We start from the raw sequence: 20047 nt of genomic DNA, 5'->3' as shown, positions 1-20047 counted from the left end.
CCAGGAGGTGAAGATGGCTGAGATGGTCCAGGAGGTGAAGATGGCTGAGATGGTCCAGGAGGTGAAGATGTCTGAGATGGTCCAGGAGGTGAAGATGGCTGGGATGGCCCAGGAGGTGAAGATGATTGAGATGGTCCAGGAGGTGAAGATGTCTGGGATGGTCCAGGAGGTGAAGATGACTGAGATGGTCCAGGAGGTGAAGATGGCTGAGATGGTCCAGGAGGTGAAGATGGCTGGGATGGTCCAGGAGGTGAAGATGTCTGAGATGGTCCAGGAGGTGAAGATGGCTGAGATGGTTCAGGAGGTGAAGATGGCTGGGATGGTCCAGGAGGTGAAGATGGCTGGGATGGTCCAGGAGGTGAAGATGGTTGAGATGGTCCAGGAGGTGAAGATGGCTGGGATGGTCCAGGAGGTGAAGATGATTGAGATGGTCCAGGAGGTGAAGATGGCTGGGATGGTCCAGGAGGTGAAGATGGCTGAGATGGTCCAGGAGGTGAAGATGGCTGAGATGGTCCAGGAGGTGAAGATGATTGAGATGGTCCAGGAGGTGAAGATGGCTGAGATGGTCCAGGAGGTGAAGATGGCTGGGATGGTCCAGGAGGTGAAGATGGTTGAGATGGTCCAGGAGGTGAAGATGGCTGGGATGGTCCAGGAGGTGAAGATGGCTGAGATGGTCCAGGAGGTGAAGATGGTTGAGATGGTCCAGGAGGTGAAGATGGCTGGGATGGTCCAGGAGGTGAAGATGGCTGGGATGGTCCAGGAGGTGAAGATGGCTGGGATGGTCCAGGAGGTGAAGATGGTTGAGATGGTCCAGGAGGTGAAGATGGCTGGGATGGTCCAGGAGGTGAAGATGGCTGAGATGGTCCAGGAGGTGAAGATGGTTGAGATGGTCCAGGAGGTGAAGATGGCTGGGATGGTCCAGGAGGTGAAGATGGCTGAGATGGTCCAGGCGGTGAAGATGACTGGGATGGTCCAGGAGGTGAAGATGATTGAGATGGTCCAGGAGGTGAAGATGGCTGGGATGGTCCAGGAGGTGAAGATGGTTGAGATGGTCCAGGAGGTGAAGATGGCTGGGATGGTTCAGGAGGGGCAACTTGTGGAGGCTCCTCAAAAGAGTCCTCAGACAGAGGTGTGAGGTTCATCACAGCTTCCACCTGCCTCTTTCTTTCCCTCTTTCCTCTGATTGGGCCTCCACTGTTCCCTCTTCTTTTCAGCAGGAGATGCTGTCGGTTCTGTGACGGACGGATGATCATGCTGTCCAGCTTGCGTCCTTTGTTTATACCTACCAAGTATTTATTAATTAATTAATTTAGTCATGTATTTATTTATTATATATTCATTTGTTTATTATTTGTAATGAAGATTTAAGCCAAGTTAACTGCCAAATGCACTTTGTAGTGGTACTGTACTGTAGATGATATGGAAAACAAATTCAGGCTTATAGACAATGCATCCTATACTGTTTACTGCCAATACTGCTCTCATACAACTTCACAGTTATACCTGTCCCTTCTCTTTTTAATAATAATACAAAATAAAAATAAATAATAAAATTAATTCAGTTATACAAACTCTATAGCATGTTAAAACAATCAATAAAGAAAGAAAGAAATCAGTTAAATCCACTGTGTCATTCGGGATAACAGATGTCATTCAGACAAACAGTTTTACTGAATGACAAATTCTGTTTTGCTGAATGACAAATTTCATAGAAATTCATTCCTAACAGGCAGTTGCTTGGTCGCCTATTAGCAACAATGACCTTGACCTCAATTTGTATAAACTTCAAATTTCATCTATAAGTTTTACCGAATGACACTCAAATCTGTGACACATGGTACCACACACAAAGGTGTAATTATCTCAAATTTAGGAGCAAAACTTACCTTCAACTTGGGCGGTCTTCAGGGATCCTCTGAGTGATCATCACATGTGGCCTGAATAAAGTCATGTGACTATAGTTCAAAATGGCCTCTGATCTTTGTTTTACCGAATGACATTCAGGAAAATGTTTCTTTGCGGAACAACATTTTTATGTTTTTAAAGGTGCATCTTATCAAAACTTTAAAATGTTTATCAAGAGACTTGAAAAAATATGCCGCATAGAATAGTTCATGATTAATTATCATATAATTAATTATTCTCATGATTTTACAAACAATTGTCTTCATTGACTTTAAGTCAGAACCGTTTTACCGAATGACATCTTACCACTTTAATATTAGAAAAATCACCCTATTTAGTATTATTTACACTATTTACGAATACAATATTTAACTATTTTTATACAACAATATAAAATTAACTACTTGTGGAAACAGATATCTCGGCGTCACTGACCCTTTAACAATGATATGTAAAAGTGCTTTGAGTGGTCACAAAGTCTAGAAAAGTACTATTTAAATGCAATCCATTTATGCAACTCAGGATGATGTTGTATGTATTTTCTGATAATTAAAAAGTAGACTGCATGCCTTTGGCTAGCTTAGCATTTGGGAAATAAAATGTTAAGAGCAGTTGCCGTTCTAGATGAGCTTGTGCCGCTGCTATGGGTCTCAAAGTGAGTCAATGCACACAACGTTTATGAAAGCAGCGCTACAGTCAACGTATCATGAGTGCAAAAGTTCCCATGAAGATTTTATAACCTGAATAAACTCAAAGCCCCATTATAGCTGTATGTCCCAGCTTGGATGAGCTTTGATACACAAATCTAATACATCTATATCTATGGGCACCTTTAAAGCTCTGCTAAGGAGCTACCCAAAGTGTAGCTATATGCATACCTGCTTTATCGCAGTTTCCTACAGAACTACTGATCCAAGAACTTTACACTTTGCTCTCTCGACTCTCGACAACATAGGGAAGAAGATCTGAGGTTACCTACTGTAACCCCAGCTTCTATGAGTAAATGGCGCAGCCCTCTAAGGCTATCGCTATTGGCTAATCCCCTTGCGCCCCCGCGCAGCACTGAAAACGTGTAGTCCACGCCCACCCTCAAGGTGGGCCCCACCCTCGGGCTTCCTTCTGGTATAAATAGGAAGGAGGCCCCGCAATCTGCTCCCATACAACATAACTTTTCTTCAGCTATTCGTAGAGCCAGTGGGGCCCAGCTCTTAGAGGGCTGCGCCATTTACTCATAGAAGCTGGGTTACAGTACTAGGTAACCCCAGTTCTATTTCATATATGGCTTCGCCCTCTAAGGCTATTGCTATTGGGTTAAGGGCGAAGCATGATGTAGTCTGCGCCCCACTGGGTCCGCCCGGCACTAGAACCACAGACACACCTGCTCAATAACACCCCCTGCCTGTTGTGCCATGCGTAATGGCGCATCACCGTCCCTGGAACATAGCAAAACATGCCTATCTTCCCGACGGGGTGAAGGCTGGGAACAATACATACCGGCCGCTGTGAGAAAGTAGAGACGAAGGTCCCACCTTATCCTGCGATCATAGAGGGGGAACAGCTGCTCTCTGCATGTCAGACAGGTAGGAGAGCGCCCAGCTGGATCCCTGACATCACTCACTCTGACCAGACACTCCGTACAAAGTGTGTCAGAGGAAAAAGGAACATCCTTCCTATAAGAGGGAAAAGGGCCGCTCTCCGCGTGCCGAGAGGCAGGAGAGAGGCGCACAGCTGGCTCCCTGACGTCACTCACTCCGACAGGACACCCAGTACAGGGTGTGTCAGAGAGGAATGGGAGACAAATAAAAATGAATAAATGAACAGGGGAAGACCAAGATGCAGCAGTGCAAATATCTTCCACTGACATTCCTCCGTGCAAAGCCGTGCAGGAGGAAATTCCTCTGGTGGAGTGCGCATTGATGTTCTCCGGGGGCTCCACCCCAGAGGAGACATATGCCTGTGACACAGCCAGTGTGACAGCCGTTGTGCAGACAGAGGCTGCCCGATCGAGCGCTCTCTATAGTGCACAAACAGGCGCTGAGAATGGCGCCAGGCCGCCGTGCGCGCCACATAGCAAGACAGCGCGCGCACAGGACAGAGGAGATGAGACGTTGTTTCTTCCTCCGACCTGTAAGGAGGGGGGAATAAGCCAGCCAGGGTGATCACTCTTGACCTAAAAGAGTTGTGATGACCTTAGGCATGAAGCCGGGTTAGGGCGTAACACAGCTGAACTGCCATCTCCTTGGATCCGGAGAGCTGACGGAGCCACAGAGAGAGCAGACAAATCACTCACCCTTCTCGCTGCTGTTAGAGCCAAAAGTACTACTTTGGCTGAATACAGTTTAAGGGGAACCTGATCAGGTTCAAATGGGGCTTTGCTTTCGTGCGCGTAACACCAAAGCCAATTCCCACTGAGGCGCCAGTGCGCGTGACACATTACATTACATTACATTACATTGCATTTAGCTGACGCTTTTATCCAAAGCGACTTACAATAAGTGCGTTCGACCAACAAAATACAAACTTGAAGAAAACAGAATCATATAAGTACATCAGGCTTCATAGAGCAAAAACATTTCAAGTGCTACTCAACTGGCTTTAGATAAGCCAGTCCTTTATTAGTATATAAGTGCTTTGTTAATAGTTCTATCGCTCGAAGTGGAGTCGAAAGAGATGAGTTTTCAGTCTGCGCCGGAAGGTGTGTAAGCTATCTGCTGTCCTGATGTCAATGGGGAGCTCATTCCACCATTTTGGAGCCAGGATAGCAAACCCACGTGTTTTTGCTGATGGGAACTTGAGTCCCCTTCGCAGCGAGGGTGCAGCGAGCCGTTTGGTTGATGCAGAGCGGAGTGCATGTGCTGGGGTGTACGGTTTAACCATGTCCTGGATGTAGGAAGGGCCAGATCCATTCGCAGCATGGTACGCAAGTACCAGTGTGTTGAAGTGGATTCTAGCAGTTACCGGAAGCCAGTGGAGGGAGCGGAGGAGCGGCGTGGTGTGGGAGAATTTAGAAAGGTTGAAGACCAGGCGAGCCGCTGCATTCTGGATGAGCTGCAGAGGTCGGATGGCACATGCAGGTAGACCAGCCAGGAGGGAGTTGCAGTAGTCTAGGCGTGAGATGATGAGAGCCTGGACCAGAACCTGCGTCGCTTTCTGGGTCAGCTGGGAACGTCTTCCTGATGTTGTAGAGCGTGTATCTGCAGCAGCGGGTTGTAGCAGCGATGTTTGCAGTGAAGGACAGGTTGTTATCTAGGGTCACACCCAGATTCCTTGCAGTCTGAGTCGGGGAAACAACAGAGGTGCCGATGTTGATTGTCAGGTCAAGAGTGGGACAATCTTTTCCCGGAAGGAAAAGCAGTGCAGTCTTGTCAAGGTTGAGCTTGAGGTGATGAACAGACATCCACTGAGAGATGTCAGCTAGACAAGCAGAGATGCGTGCGACGACCTGGGTCTCTGAGCGGGGAAAGGACATCATTAATTGGGTGTCGTCAGCGTAGCAGTGGTATGAAAAACCATGCGTGCTAATGACTGATACGAGCGAGTTTGTGTACAAGGAAAAGAGGAGGGGACCAAGAACAGAGCCCTGAGGGACCCCTGTAGTTAATTGACAAGGGTCGGACTCGGACCCTCTCCAAGTAACCCTGCGGTCTTTGAGGTATGAGGTGAGGAGGGAAAGTGCAGGAGCTGAAACTCCAAGTTCTTGGAGAGTGCGAAGGAAGATCTGATGATTCACCGTGTCGAATGCAGCAGACAGGTCCAAAAGGATGATGACAGAGGAGAGGGAGGCTGCTTTAGCAGTGTGCAGTTCCTCAGTGACAGCAAGGAGGGCAGTTTTTGTAGAGTGACCTGCCTTGAAACCAGACTGGTGCGGATCCAGAAGGTTGTTCTGATGGAGATAGCAGGAGAGTTGTCTAAAGACAGCGCGTTCAAGTGTTTTAGACAGGAACGGGTGGAGAGAGACAGGCCTGTAGTTTATAACATCTGACGGGTTGAGAGTGGGTTTCTTTAGGAGAGGGTTTACTCTTGCCTCCTTGAGACTGTTTGGAAAGTGCCCAGAAGTTAGAGAAGTGTTGATGAAATGGGTGAGAAACGGTAGAATATCAGGAGCGATAGTCTGAAGGAGGTTTGAAGGGATAGGGTCCAGAGGACAGGTGGTAGGGCGGGCAGAGGTAATGAGGGTAAGAACCTCACTTGGAGAGAGAGGGGAAAAGGAGGTCAGTGTGTGGGTGAAAGGAGGGTCTGGTGACTCAGCGGTGAGTAAAGGTGAGTCAGAAAAAGAAGAGCGAATATCATCAACCTTTTTTTCAAAGTGGTTAACAAAGTCGCTTGACAGAAGGGAGGAGGGGGAAGGGGCTTTGGGGGGGTCCAGGAGGGTCCAGGAGGGAGGAGAAGATGGAAAATAGTTTTTTGGGATTGGAATAGGAAGATTGGATCTTATCTTGAAAGAAAGGGCTTTTTGCCTGAGAGATCGAAGCAGAGAAAGAGGAGAGCCTGATAGGTTAGGAGGTCGTCATGGTGTTTGGATTTCCACCGTTTCCGCTCTGCTGCCCGAAGGACGGTTCTATTAGCACGCAGTGCATCATTTAGCCAGGGAGCAGGAGGGGACTGACGAGCCTGGCGAGATGTGAGAGGACAGAGAGAGTCCAGAGAGGATGAGAGTAGAGAGGAGAGTTTCTGCAGCAGAGTTGGGAGGCAGCAATTGGAACGAGTCAGAGGAAGGGAGGGCTGAGAGCACCGATGAGGCAAAGGTAGAGTGGGAGAGGGAACGAAGGTTACGGCGGACAGGTGCAGGATGAGAAGAGATTAGTTCGTTATGTTTGGAAAGGGGTAGAGAGAATGAAATGAAGAAGTGATCGGATGTGTGGAGCGGGTTTACAGAGAGGTTAGAAGTAGCGCAGTTCCTTGAGAATATGAGATCAAGGACATTGCCAGCTTTATGAGTTGACGGAGGACTTTATGGGGACGGAGACAGTGAGAAAGCAAAGGCGGTTAACAGATATGTTAGTTCGTCTATCTTCCTGCAGCAGTTCAGAAGCTGCGCAGATCGTACTCCTCCCTGGCGATTGAGGTAGGCTGCTTCCATAGCCGTGGCGTGTTGTCTGTGCAAATCAACACATGTTTGATTGTACAGCAACAGGGCGACTCCCCCATTCTTTTCCGAGATTTAGAAAAATAGCGGGAGTAAAAACCGTGCAAGACACTGTTCCTGGGATGACAGGAGTGTTTCTTGTATCCCATGGAACTGCTGGGGGGAGAGGCTTCTCTGTGATGTGCCGTAATGGTCGTCATGGTGACGAGCCACGCCATTGCCGCTGCTGCCCGTGAAGCAAAAGGGCTGCGAGGGAGTTTCCACATGCTGCATTTCACTCCGACTCTCATCATGAGGCGCGTACACGCCCAGGGGATGGATGGAGGTGTGTGCAGTGCTGCCCACATGAGGCGTTATAACGGCGCTCGTGGGTTTATTATGACCGTGTGTAGGAGGCGTATCTCGGACAGAAGAATGCCGCGAGCTCTGCAGGTTATTAACCGAGGTTAAAACCAGCAGGCTTCTGCAGGGAGCCCTGCTGTCTACTTAATCAACAGATTAGTGGCAGCCGGCTTAATTACCGGCTCTGCTTCCTCGGAGGCTCTCGCGGAGCAGACCAGGAGCGGGGGAGCCTCACTCCCCTTTGACTCGCCGCCAGGAGACCCTGTCTCTGGGGTGGTGGGGGAGCGGAGACGTGGGACGGAGCCCCTGCAGCCGCCGAAGGGCGAGTCTGACGCAGAGGCGGTTGCTGTCTGTGTCTCTCCCCTTGCGGCCTCCTGTGGCCGGCGTGTACGCCGCGGCTGCTGCGGACGTTGGTGCCGCTGTGGCAGCTCAGCCGGCTGGAGCCAGCTGTACATGCTGGCGAATGCCGTCCGCCTGTTCCGTGGCCGTGTTCATGGACTCCACCATGTCGTGGAACTGGGGTTCGAACAGCCCGTCCGGGCTGATTGGAGCGTCCAGTAGCACTTTTCTGGCCGTCTCCGTAACAGACGCCTGCTTCAGCCAGAGGTGGCGCTGGATCTGTGTCACCCACGCGGAAATCCTCGCCTGGAAGACAGCGACGGACGCGCACAGAATGAGCGCTGTGCTGGCCGCCTTGCTGATTTCCTCTGCATCGGTGGTGGACCGCTCTACCAGTGTCACCAACGAGTTGGAGAGCAGCGCGATGTTATTCGCCGCCGCGCTGTGGTGACGGAGAGGGGGAGAGGAAGGAAGGGGAGAACCGCACGGTGAACCGTGGAGGGAGGCGGGCCAGGAGTTGCTTTTCTTCGGACTCCTGCCCGGCACTCGGCCCCAGGGACACGAGGCCCCGTCCACGGGCTCGTAAGCCTGGACAGGCCAATCGTCCTCCTCGGCCACAGCAGCAACAGCGTCCGCTCTCCGCTTCCTGACGCCCGAGGGGAGACGGGCGCAGTGTGTGCATGCTACCTGCTGGTTTAGAGCCGCGTACGCGTGCTCTGACCCCAGGCAGGATTCGCATTCTGCTTTTATCTCTGCTGGTCATAACTCATTATGAACCCAGAGCCACATGAGGGACAATCAGGGACGCAGTTGTTGCTCATGATGATTCTCAATTGTGCTTCAGTAACTGCTGAAGAAAAGAGGGAGCAGATTGCCGGACCTCCTTCCTATTTATACCGGAAGGAAGCCCGAGGGTGGGGCCCACCTTGCGGGTGGGCGTGGACTACAAGCGTTTCAGTGCTGCGCAGGGGGATTACCCAATAGCGATAGCCTTAGAGGGCGAAGCCATATACGAAATAGAACAGTCTAAGCATTGCACATTATCAAAACTCTGATACTCTGATGATATTGCCTCGTTTGATGGATGGACCTCACACGGTGGATTGCTGCAGCAGCATGTTCAGCTGTTCACGGCACAGTTAATCTTATTCTGTTATTTCATTTCTTGTACGGGACCACATGGGAAAACAGCTTTTTCATATTTTTGGGTTTCTGTTTAAGGTTAACATTTTTAGAAAACTCTACAGATTGCCGTTGAGGAATGTGAATTATGTATGATGCATCTAACCCCCCCCCCCCCCCCCCCCCCAACAACTTTTTGCATTTAAGATAACAAAATGAAATGAAAAAAATGTGCACTTTTTTTTTAAATTTAAATACATGGAAATCATTTTTACACACACACACACACACACACACACACACACACACACACACACACACACACACACACACACACACACACACACACACACACACACACACACACACACACACACACACACACACACTCTCTCTATTCCCCCATGCTCCTTGTGGCTCGGATGTTAGATTACTGTGGATGTTTCACATCTTCTCTAAAGAGTGTCTGTCCTGGGGCAGGATCAGAGAACACGTGCTTTGAAAGCCGCATGGTGTCAGGCCATCTCTGTGCTCCACTGCTCCACTCCCCCTGCAGCTGCACATCCTCTCGCCTCGCCTTCATCCCTTTTTATTAGCCCTCCCACCCAATACTACTGCAGCCCTTCATCTTCTTCTCCAGTGTTCATTTCACAGTCTCCATTTCAAGCTCGACAACATATCAGTCCGCTCTCGATTGGATTCCAAACCAATTTTGCCTTTGTGAATACTTCTTAGTTCCACTTCCTTTTGACAATTAGTTTCAAATGTTCTGCCTCATCCTGTTCCTTCTTGCCGCAGGCTCCTAGCTGATAGCTCGAGCTCGAGCAGTCCATAAGGAGGAACGCCGTTAGCTCAACAACTCTTTAACTTGCGATGAGCACTTTGTTAACTTGAGTCTGAGACTGGGACATCAGCCCTGTAGTCGTGACTCATGACCTTGTGTTAAAGCATTATGGGATATTTAACCGAAGGCTCTGCTCTGTATGGACTGTCATGCAGCCTGATGGTCAGCATTGCATCAAGGAGCATCATAGTGTCCTTTAGTGCCAGGACAGTGATTACACCCCCCTCCCCTCACAAGTGTCCTCTCCACCATGATCAGCTGGACTTGTGTAAGCACCCTTCCCAGAGTGATGAGGTTGTCTGTATTCAGATTAACACAGCAGGCCTGAGTGTGTTGTTGGCTTGGTCCTCATGACACAAGGGTTAATGCCAGCAGATGTTTCTCTGCCACCTCATTTTGCGTCTGCACACAAACTAACAACATGCTGCCATGGGTAGAGATTGACCCCTCAAACCCACTTGTTTACTCCCTCCCTGCCATGAGTTACAAGTTCAACCATGGTTGAAGGCACGTTTGTTTTGTATTTATTTGACATGCAGCAGGATCAGGCCTCCTGCTGTCATCTGCTCATCTTCACAAAGCAACTATGAAGACATGTTTGACTACAGTGTGTCCTGCTCAGATTTTTGTCAATATCTTCCAAAATGGTGGTGATGTTATACAATGATCAAAAAACATTATACTCGATTTAACAAAACGGGTATGATTTAATCATGCAGTAAGCCAGCACTAAACAAAGCGTTTAATGGAAGTTTTTAGCTGGGGGTAAGCTAAGATTATTTTTGATTGCATATTTGAAGGAGCCTTTTACTCCAGCTGTCTGAATGAGTGTGACAGTCAGCGTGATGTTTGGCAGAGACATGCCAGTACAAGGAGCCCTGTCCCTCTGCAGGCTCTTCTCAGCTGTCCATCCGTGTTAAAGTCCTGTAACCCAGCGGAGCAGCACATTTGCAGCCCTCTGCATCTGAAAAAAAAGAATGTTGGCCCGCTAACTGCCTATGCCATCAGTTGGGGATATTTTGATATATGTAGCCTGGGACAACAAATCCCTTATTGTTTTACAAAATTTCATTTTTGTTCCTAAATTCTATGTTTTGGACTTTTCTAAATGATATGTTTAACAATTGAACCGCTGTTTGGCATCACATTTTGTCATCATAATGATGGGGGAAACTCAAAATGTTTAGGACAAATACATTGAGAATTTGGCTATCAGCACAATATGAGTTTTACAGTTGATTACATATTCTTTAAACTAATTCTGCAACTTTGTCCATGTTTGTGCATCACCCAAATCATATGGCCCTATTATTGTAGTCATTAGGGTGATTAATTAACACGAAGAAGATGTGAGCCCTGTTCTGCCATGAAGGCTTTAACCTCTTTTTTCTTGTGTCATTGAATCACCAGCGGTGAAGAGGCTAATGAAAGAGGCGGCTGAACTGAGGGATCCCACTGAGCACTACCACGCCCAGCCACTGGAGGTACGTTTACTGCAGGACACTGTGCTGTACTTCCTTTAATGTACAGTGGTACAAAGGTGTTGTGTGATCCCTCAATTTTGTATGTAGGCTACTCTTAATATTTAAATGTTTTCATCAAATAAAACTTATTCAACAACAAAATTCAATAACGTGCTTTAACCACTAGGCGGTGCGGGTTAAAAAAACAGTGGTGTAGTTAATAAAACATAATAATATTAAACATAATATGACTATTAACTTTATTGTGAAATTAAAACAGAACGGTAAAGGAAAATACAGTTTCAGTCTCTCGATGTGAAGCTTATGCATTGTACCATGAACCTGTATAGACCTGTAACAGTCTGTGCACCGGTGTAAATATAACCTATACACCAATTGGATCAAATACAAAAGTCAGCCGAATTAGTGTTGAGACTGCAAGGAGACTTATTGTGTGAAAAGAAATGGTAGATGTTGTTTCAATGTTGATTTATTTATGATCCACGTCACATATTCAGTTTTGGCGGCATTTCCTACAGTTTGCTCTATAAATAAATATCTACGGCAGATATGTAATATTTAATGCAGCCGAACCGTGTATTACAATGCCGTTGTGTGATGACTTCCGAAGAGAAAAGCAAGAACATTCGGAATAAAGTATTTTATTTTTTAAAATGTTTTTCCGATTTCATATCCCATAAACACCATCCCCCAACATGCATTGTGGCTAAAACAATCGATGTTTTATCAAAACCTCTGAAAAAAGAAAGGTGTCTCTCAGAATCGAAAGAGAAAAACCTATAGGAAAAACACAAAAGCATTGTACACAATTTAAACCAATAAATGTCATATAATTAACTAGGATAAACTGATGTTTTTTGGTTGATGAGTAGTGCAGATATCACTGTGAAATCATTTGATCATTGGTTTTATTATGAAAACGTCGAGACCGGAAATACTGTTTTCAACCCGTAACTTTACATGGAGGCTGCCGCGCAGACCTCAAATCATCTTCGCAATATCTATCAAACTATAGATCCTACACATCGACTGGACGTGGATTCTAAAAGTACAATATACACTTCTCGCTAGAAATCTAATCAAAAAGCGTTTTAATGGCAAGACTATCCTACAATTTAGGATTTTACAGAGAGGGTTATTTGTGAATAAACGACCATCTGTAACGTTGGCATTCAACGGGAGCACTAGAGGGCGAAAACTTAAAACGTAATTATAGGTCGTATTAACCGCTTGAACAAACGACATATTTGGTCGTAATAAGGGCTTGAACAATCGACCCATCTGGTCGTATGAGTTGGAGGACTTGCTGGAACCGTTTAGATTCAAATAATTTTTTCCTTTGAATCACCAAATATCACATGGTGCAATGCAGCAGTGTCTCCATCCTGTGTAAAGACAAATATCACAGATGAGCTTAGCACTTTTTATGCTCAATTTGATCTCCTTAACGAAGAGGCAGCAAACAAGTCTGTCCCTCCTCCAGAGTACCGGCCACTGTCGGGATCAACAGCGGATGTGAGCTGATCTGATTTGCACATCAGCCACCCCATCACCCGTCGTGTACTAATAACCTGTGCCAACCAGCTTACTGATCTCCTCTCAGACATTTCCCACATATTTCACTGAAGATCCCACTTGCTTCCGGACAGGCACTATCGTCCCTGTAACCCAAGTGTCATCAAAACAACTACAGCTCTCATCGCCATAGTGATGTGTTTCTCAAAGTGCTTTCAGAAACTGCTTCTCCAGCACATCAAAAACAACATCCCTGCCAGCCAGTTTTCACACAGAACAAACAGATCGACAGAGGATGCTGCCTCCGCTGTCCTCCATTCAGCGCTCACACATCTGGAAGATAACAACACCTACATCAGAATGCTGTTTGTGGATGTCAGCTCAGCATTCAACACAGTCTCCCCCATGATTTGTAAACTGTGCACTCTGGGCTTCAGTTTCACACTGGATATTAGACTGCTTCACAAACAGACCCCAGGCAGTTTAGATTGGCGGCGACACTCCTGCTCACATTGTACACCCACGACTGCGAACGAAAATATATGATACAATACCAACCACAGCAACAGCTTGTTCACCCGACAGCTGTCTGGCAAGTGATACTGAAGCATGTGTCAAACACCAGACTACCATATATCTTTGTGACTACAACATTTCGTTTTTTCAGATCTGTTGTCGAATGACAATAAATCAACTTGAAACCTTTACTTAAAGAGGCCCTATTAAGCCTTTTAGGATTGTCCCAATCCTGTAGGGGTGTTGGGCATGTACATGGTCTGCAAAGGCAACAACCCCCCCTGCCTGAAATGCCTCCATTGGGCTCCCGTGTTTGCTACTGTAACATAATGACATCACTATGTAACACTTGTGCTTGTATTGGTTATCGCTCCAATACATTGTACGTGATGGGGCTAAGGGGCGGGACGCAAGAGCTTTTTGAACATTAAAGTGTGGAGACATGTCCCAGTAGAGACACAACATACTAATATGAACCTGAACATGAGCATAATATGTCCTCTTTAAAGAAAACAAGTTAGATTTATAGTTAATGTCATAATATAAGATATAGTGATTTTTTTGTTATAACAACAAACAGCTGGTAACACACACTGTCAGCGTTGTCACTTCAGATCTGAGACTTCACAGGTTTGGTCCCTCGGGAGCAACATGTCGGCTCTGTGTGATATTTCTCTCTTTTCTGCAGGATAACCTCTTCGAATGGCACTTCTCCGTACGTGGGCCCCCAGATTCTGATTTCGATGGCGGGGTTTACCACGGAAGGATTGTGCTTCCCCCAGAGTATCCAATGAAGCCCCCGAGCATCATCCTCCTCACGGTAAGACACAGAGGACGGCCCCTACTCAATCACAGACCATTATTCTTGTGCTGAAACAGAACAGGAAGACATCAGATCAGAAGATCAAGAAGTGTTAAGAGGACAGCATGTCATTGAACCCTCAGACATGTCTGGTTGCAGCATACGCAGTGACAGTTGTCAGATGAAAGCCTGGGCTGTCGTCACACTGTCAGAGGGGATTGCACGGGTTTTGCGAAAAGATGAGACTTCTCATTATATTCATATTCTGTCTGACACCTGCACCAATCACAGACTGACAACATCTCTGATTTCTCTTGACACGTTTTCATTGTGACCGCCACTTAGCTACTGCAGATCCTTTCTATAATGTTTCTTTTTTAGTTTGCATTCATTGATTGAAAACTTTTACTGAATAGCTTCCTGTTTTTTTTACTTATTCCATGCTCTCAACTCTGTCAAACCTTTATGTCTGTCTACTAGGGATGGCTATCGTTTGAAATGTATCGATTCCGGTTCTGCTTATCGATTCCCCGTTTCGATTCCAAAATTGTAAAAGAAAGAGGTCAAACGTTTAGATAACAGAAATATCTTTATTTTTTTAAGCTTTAACTGACATTTTTACAAATAAAAATATATACATGCAATACAAGTGATTTGCACAATAGCTGTGCTTTATTTGAACTGAGCTATGCCTGTGGCGAGCTATTAACAGGCATTACACTGTGCCTTGTCTTTTTAGTGTAGTGGAGCCTCACTTTAGAGCGTTCACCGCGACCCATCTGTGGTGTTATGAAGTGACTGAGCTCGTGAACTGTCTACGGGAGGGCGGGGGGAGCCTCGCTGCGGGGCAACTGTGGACCTCTGTCGCCGCAACTTAAATGATGCCGTTTAAAAAAATTAAGGGCGGTGCCGGCTGTCAGCGTACCGAGCCGGCCGTCAACGGCCCGCTGACGACCGGCCGTTCTGTGATTCTCCAGAACACACAGATGACCAGTCCGCCCTTACCCTGTATTCCACCGGGTCACCGCGGCGCGGACGGACCCGCGGCGCAGACGGACCCGGTGGGTCTACCGCGTTTAGGAACCGTTAAGCAGAACCAAATTGTGTGTTTTGTATGGGTAGTACCCAGCATTTTCTTATCGGTTCTCATCTGGAACTGAGTTTCGGTTCCCAACCCTACTGTCTACTTATATTTCTCATATTTTGAAATGTATGTTTTATTGATGTATTTCTACCCACATACTCACCTCCACCTTCTCTTTTGTGCCTTCCCTCCTAGCCAAATGGAAGATTCGAAGTTGGCAAGAAAATTTGTTTGAGCATCTCTGGCCACCATCCAGAGACATGGCAGCCCTCTTGGAGCAGTGAGTTTCCTCCAACTGAATTATTTTCAAATTCAAAACAACTTTATAACCCACAAAGAGGCAATTAGGTACGCGCAGCTCAAAGCCAAGTCCCAACATTTAGCGCATGCCCCCAGTTTCTCTAATTTGTAATAAGAATCAGTCTAAATTGTAGAACTAAACATTTTTATAAACCGAGGAATTGTGGAGCAAATGTGTGGGAAACTATTGATGCTCTGTCTTTATTTGTAAGTTCATGCACAGTTTGATTTAGTGTGTTCTGGACAGGAATCTTGAATGATCCAAATATTTTATTGGGAAAAAAAAAGAATTCATCTGAATTCAAATACCGTGGGAAGTGTGAATCGCAAATATAAATAAAGGTCAGTTAGTAAGAGAGGGGTTGCAATGACTGTACTCTAATGGCTCACATTGTACATTCAGGCGTATGTACATGTTATAGTACTACAGCTATTAGTACAACTTCTTAGGGTACATTCACCACTCGGCTGATCGAGGATCCTACTCTAAACACAAATACTTTATTCATTCAACCGTTACTTCTAAACTACTTTGACATTATTTAGCTCTGTTAAGCTTCAATCAATGAAACTGAGCATGTCCTGCAAATGTTTCATATAAAGGAACAGATGAAGTTATGAACATTGCAGTGCAGGCTTTCATTTTGAAACACACAGTATGTGCAGGAAGTGCTGGGTGTTAGAGGATTAGTCCTGAGGGAATGTACATTATAATAAAGTTAACAAGACAACATGGAAGAAGTTTTTAGTTTAACAAAAGTATTAAAACAGGATCTGATCAGAAAACAGAGGCTTCCAACTAAAACACATGACCATTTGACAGGAATCCCCTTTAACCAGAGTCGAAGGTGCTGTAGTCTTTGGGTGAAACCTGCTGGTCTTCAATCTCACGTGACGGTACTCATGCAGAACATGGACCGGCTATAATCCTCAAACTCTGTTTATCATTTAAAAAGTCTATACTAACACATTGCCACACAATATGAATCATGTTCATTGGCCAATGACTTTTGCTCTGACTTCGGGGTCCTATATTTTTCTGGGTATTTTCTTGTAATGAACTTTATATCCTTAGTGCTGGCCATTCCAAAATCCAATATGCTTGAGTTCTTGTTGGTAAAACTGTTAATACATTCTCCTGAGAACTCATTTTCATTCTCTGCAGGGGATCGGACCTTTTCAGGGTTCTGCTTTTTTAACTACCGTACTTTTCGGACTATAAAGCGCACCTGCATATAAGCCGCAGCAGCTAAATTGTCCGTCTGTCTTGCTCTCGTTCTGTCTCTCGGTTCCACTTTTACTTTGGCGCGCTACCTGTCTCGCTCTTTTCCGGCCTCCAGCTTAAAGGCGGCGGGCGCGGACCGGTCATAGAGCCCATAGAGTTAAAGGTGGTTAATTTTACCTGTACAATCCATAGATTTAGGAGGTTCCCTAGTGGCCGTTAGCTGTACAAAAAAAATGGGGAAAAAAGTCACGGCTTATAGTCCGAAAAGTACGGTAACTTTGTGGCATTTAATCAGGTGGAACTCAGAGGGAGCTACCATCCTACTATTTAAACCACTAAATCAATCAATCAATGTTTATTTATATAGCCCAATATCACAAATGTTACATTTGTCTCAGTGGACTTCACAGTTTGTGCAGAATATCAGTATGACAACACGACACCCTCTGTCCTTAGACCCTCTGTCCTTAGACCCTCACATCGTACAAGGAAACACTTCAGGAGAAAACCCGGTTTAAAGGGGACATGGGAGAAACTCAGGGAGAGGCAGCAGAGGCAATGTGTGCTCTTCGATCCAGCCGCAGTGATTCCAGGGATATTGACAGTTGAATACTTTTCTGCCACACTTTTAATGTTAGTAATTCAAACTTTCCCTTTGACAATAGACACTATATACTTTGATTCATTCATGAATATACGCGTATTTCTATATTTGTTATGTTTCCCTGTTCTGTAGTTAAAACTGTTTGCATTTATATAAATATTACACTATTATAATATTAACAGTAAGGGCTCTAATATTTGAATGTCCAATCAGCCATAAGCTGAGCCATTGCAGGACTAGAGGAGCGTTCGAGATCAGAATCCGGTTTATTGACAAGTCGGTAAACACATGCGAGTAATTGTCCTTGTGTGTATCCATAAAACAGTTGAATGATTAGATAATGATTACCATGAAATGTGGATATAGCCAAAGACAATGTATTGTAATGAAAAGTGGAAGGCTGTGTAGATACTAAGAGAGGTTGCTTGTGTACAAATGTGCAAAATAATCTGAGGGTAGTGCATAACTGGCAATTTTGTAAAACCGGCAGAAACGGATACAGTACTCGACTCAATCCTGCATAAGTCCTTTAATCCTTGCTATATCCTTATATTCAATGTTTGCTTGTTACCATAATACAATCAAATGTGGATAACCTTTAAGGTAGGCTTATCTTACTAAGACAGTCAGATATAATGGCTGTCCAGATACTTCATTGGATATTCTGGAGCTCAGACTGAACACAGCCACAAACAGACCTTCGCCATATTGTCCAAAGTGTCCTGTGCCAGCTGGGGAATGTGTGAGCACAGACACGAGGTGGATGTCCTCACAGAGGCCAGCTGGGGAATGTGTGAGCACAGACACGAGGTGGATGTCCTCACATAGGCCAGCTGGGGAATGTGTGAGCACAGACACGAGGTGGATGTCCTCACACAGGCCAGCTGGGGAATGTGTGAGCACAGACACGAGGTGGATGTCCTCACACAGGCCAGCTGGGGAATGTGTGAGCACAGACACGAGGTGGATGTCCTCACATAGGCCAGCTGGGGAATGTGTGAGCACAGACACGAGGTGGATGTCCTCACATAGGCCAGCTGGGGAATGTGTGAGCACAGACACGAGGTGGATGTCCTCACACAGGCCAGCTGGCGAATGTGTGAGCACAGACACGAGGTGGATGTCCTCACATAGGCCAGCTGGGGAATGTGTGGGCACAGACACAAGGTGGATGTCCTCACATAGGCCAGGGTCAATCCATGCTTACGTCCAGAAAACAAAGCGCCATTCTCACTTCTGTAACACAGGCACTGAACATGAAGACAACATTGTGTTATTGAACCGTCTCTGATTCCCTTTTTGTGCTCGGATTTTCAACGTTTCCTTTTGTTTTTCTCTTTCAGTTCGTACTGCCCTGATAGCTATAATCGGATTCATGCCAACAAAAGGAGAGGGGGCCATAGGATCTCTCGATTATACTCCAGAAGAGAGGAGGGCCCTCGCCAAAAAGTAAGATGTAGTAAATGCATATCCTTCTATTGTTCACACTCTGCAGGGCGTGACTTGTGTGCTATGGCTAGCACTGATGAGCCGAGTGGTGTGGAGCAGATGATGTGGTCTTGCATGCTGGATTAGCAAACAGGTCAAGGATATGGACAGTGCATAGATTAGATGCATGCTGCTAGTCAGAGGGCATAAAGGGCTTGTTTATGTTAGTTTGTTGGACATTGTTGACATCATTCCGACCGGACCAACCAGAAGACTCTCGGTCTTGTCTGAATGAGCTTCACCGCTCATTGAGACAGCCGTAGAGGGAGGTGAGCGATCTGCCAATGGAGGTCAAAGTCAGACACTCACTGGCAGCAACATCCAGCGTCCGACATTCCATCTTTCATCAAAGATAGGAATCTGTTTCTCATTTACTACATTCTTCCATTGTGAGTTCATTCTCACGTAGGACAAAGCTCTGAAAAAAGCAGGATGCAAAGTTTTTCTCGAGGCAGCCGCATGCGACGACATGTTTTCATAAACAAAACACTGGTGCTCACAAAGAGGCGCGATGTGGACACAGGCCCGAAGAAAGAAAAAGTCACACAAGAATGTAATGTAATCAGCACCTGAGCCTCGGCGGACATGCCTCCCACTAATAACTTGCTAGTCACAAGGGGGAAGGATGCGCCCAAGCCAGTCTTGGTATTACAAGATGAAAAAATGCATTATCGCCAACATCCCCAGTCTCTGGAGGGATCATGAGTGGGCACGTTGCTCTTCATTTCACACCGCATTTCGCTCGGGGGACACGGTACAGAGCCAGCGATGGCGAGGATCCAGCTAACGTTGCTTTTCTATTAGCAGAGGGGACGGGGGTCTTGATCAGCTGCCTGTCGGAGATGAGATACACAAGAAGACGCACTTTGCTATGAATACATGGCTGCTTATCTCCCTGATGGAAACCCACTTTTTTAACTCTGTCTCAGGTTGACGCAGCAACTTTCTTTGATTTCTCTTCTTCTGGTGCCGTTCCCATGGTGATTGTGAAGGCTGTCATTTATAAAGAGTCCTCTGCACAGCAGGATGTACTCAGAGTTTGCTGAGTCTGTAGCTGTCAAAGTAATGTTGCAGGGCAAACACAGGGGGTCCTGTGGAGAATTGAGAAGTCTCTGACATGAATATGAAAAATCATTTCATAACCAGAAGAACTTCTCATTGCATTTTGTGATGATCATTGTTGGAATGAAGTTACAGTGTGTGGATGTAGTTGCTTACGTGGGTTTGAAAGATATTTTCTTTGACAAAGATGCTAAAAAAGTGCCAAATGTGTCTTTTGATCTCCGAAACTGGTCGGGAAAAAGTCAAATCCTCAATCATCTCCTTTGTTGGTCACTGAGCTATCCTAGGAGTGTTATTGTGACAGAAAGGAAACATATAATGAGATAGAA

General features: G+C 46.0%; 1 protein-coding gene across 1 annotated transcript in view; it reads left to right on the top strand.

Moving 5' to 3' along the window:
* The window catches only part of ube2j1 (ubiquitin-conjugating enzyme E2, J1), a 75389-nt gene that overhangs the window by 13649 nt on the left and 41693 nt on the right, over positions 1-20047 (top strand). Inside the window, exons 2-5 of the mRNA XM_034076537.2 lie at positions 11049-11122; positions 13842-13973; positions 15235-15319; positions 18512-18617. Coding sequence (XP_033932428.1) covers positions 11049-11122; positions 13842-13973; positions 15235-15319; positions 18512-18617 — 397 coding nt within the window. The remainder of the gene's footprint in view (positions 1-11048; positions 11123-13841; positions 13974-15234; positions 15320-18511; positions 18618-20047) is intronic.

This window comes from Pseudochaenichthys georgianus, chromosome 24, assembly GCF_902827115.2.
Source record: "Pseudochaenichthys georgianus chromosome 24, fPseGeo1.2, whole genome shotgun sequence".
Taxonomy (NCBI): domain Eukaryota; kingdom Metazoa; phylum Chordata; class Actinopteri; order Perciformes; family Channichthyidae; genus Pseudochaenichthys; species Pseudochaenichthys georgianus.
This window is presented reverse-complemented; position numbering and strand designations above follow the sequence as displayed.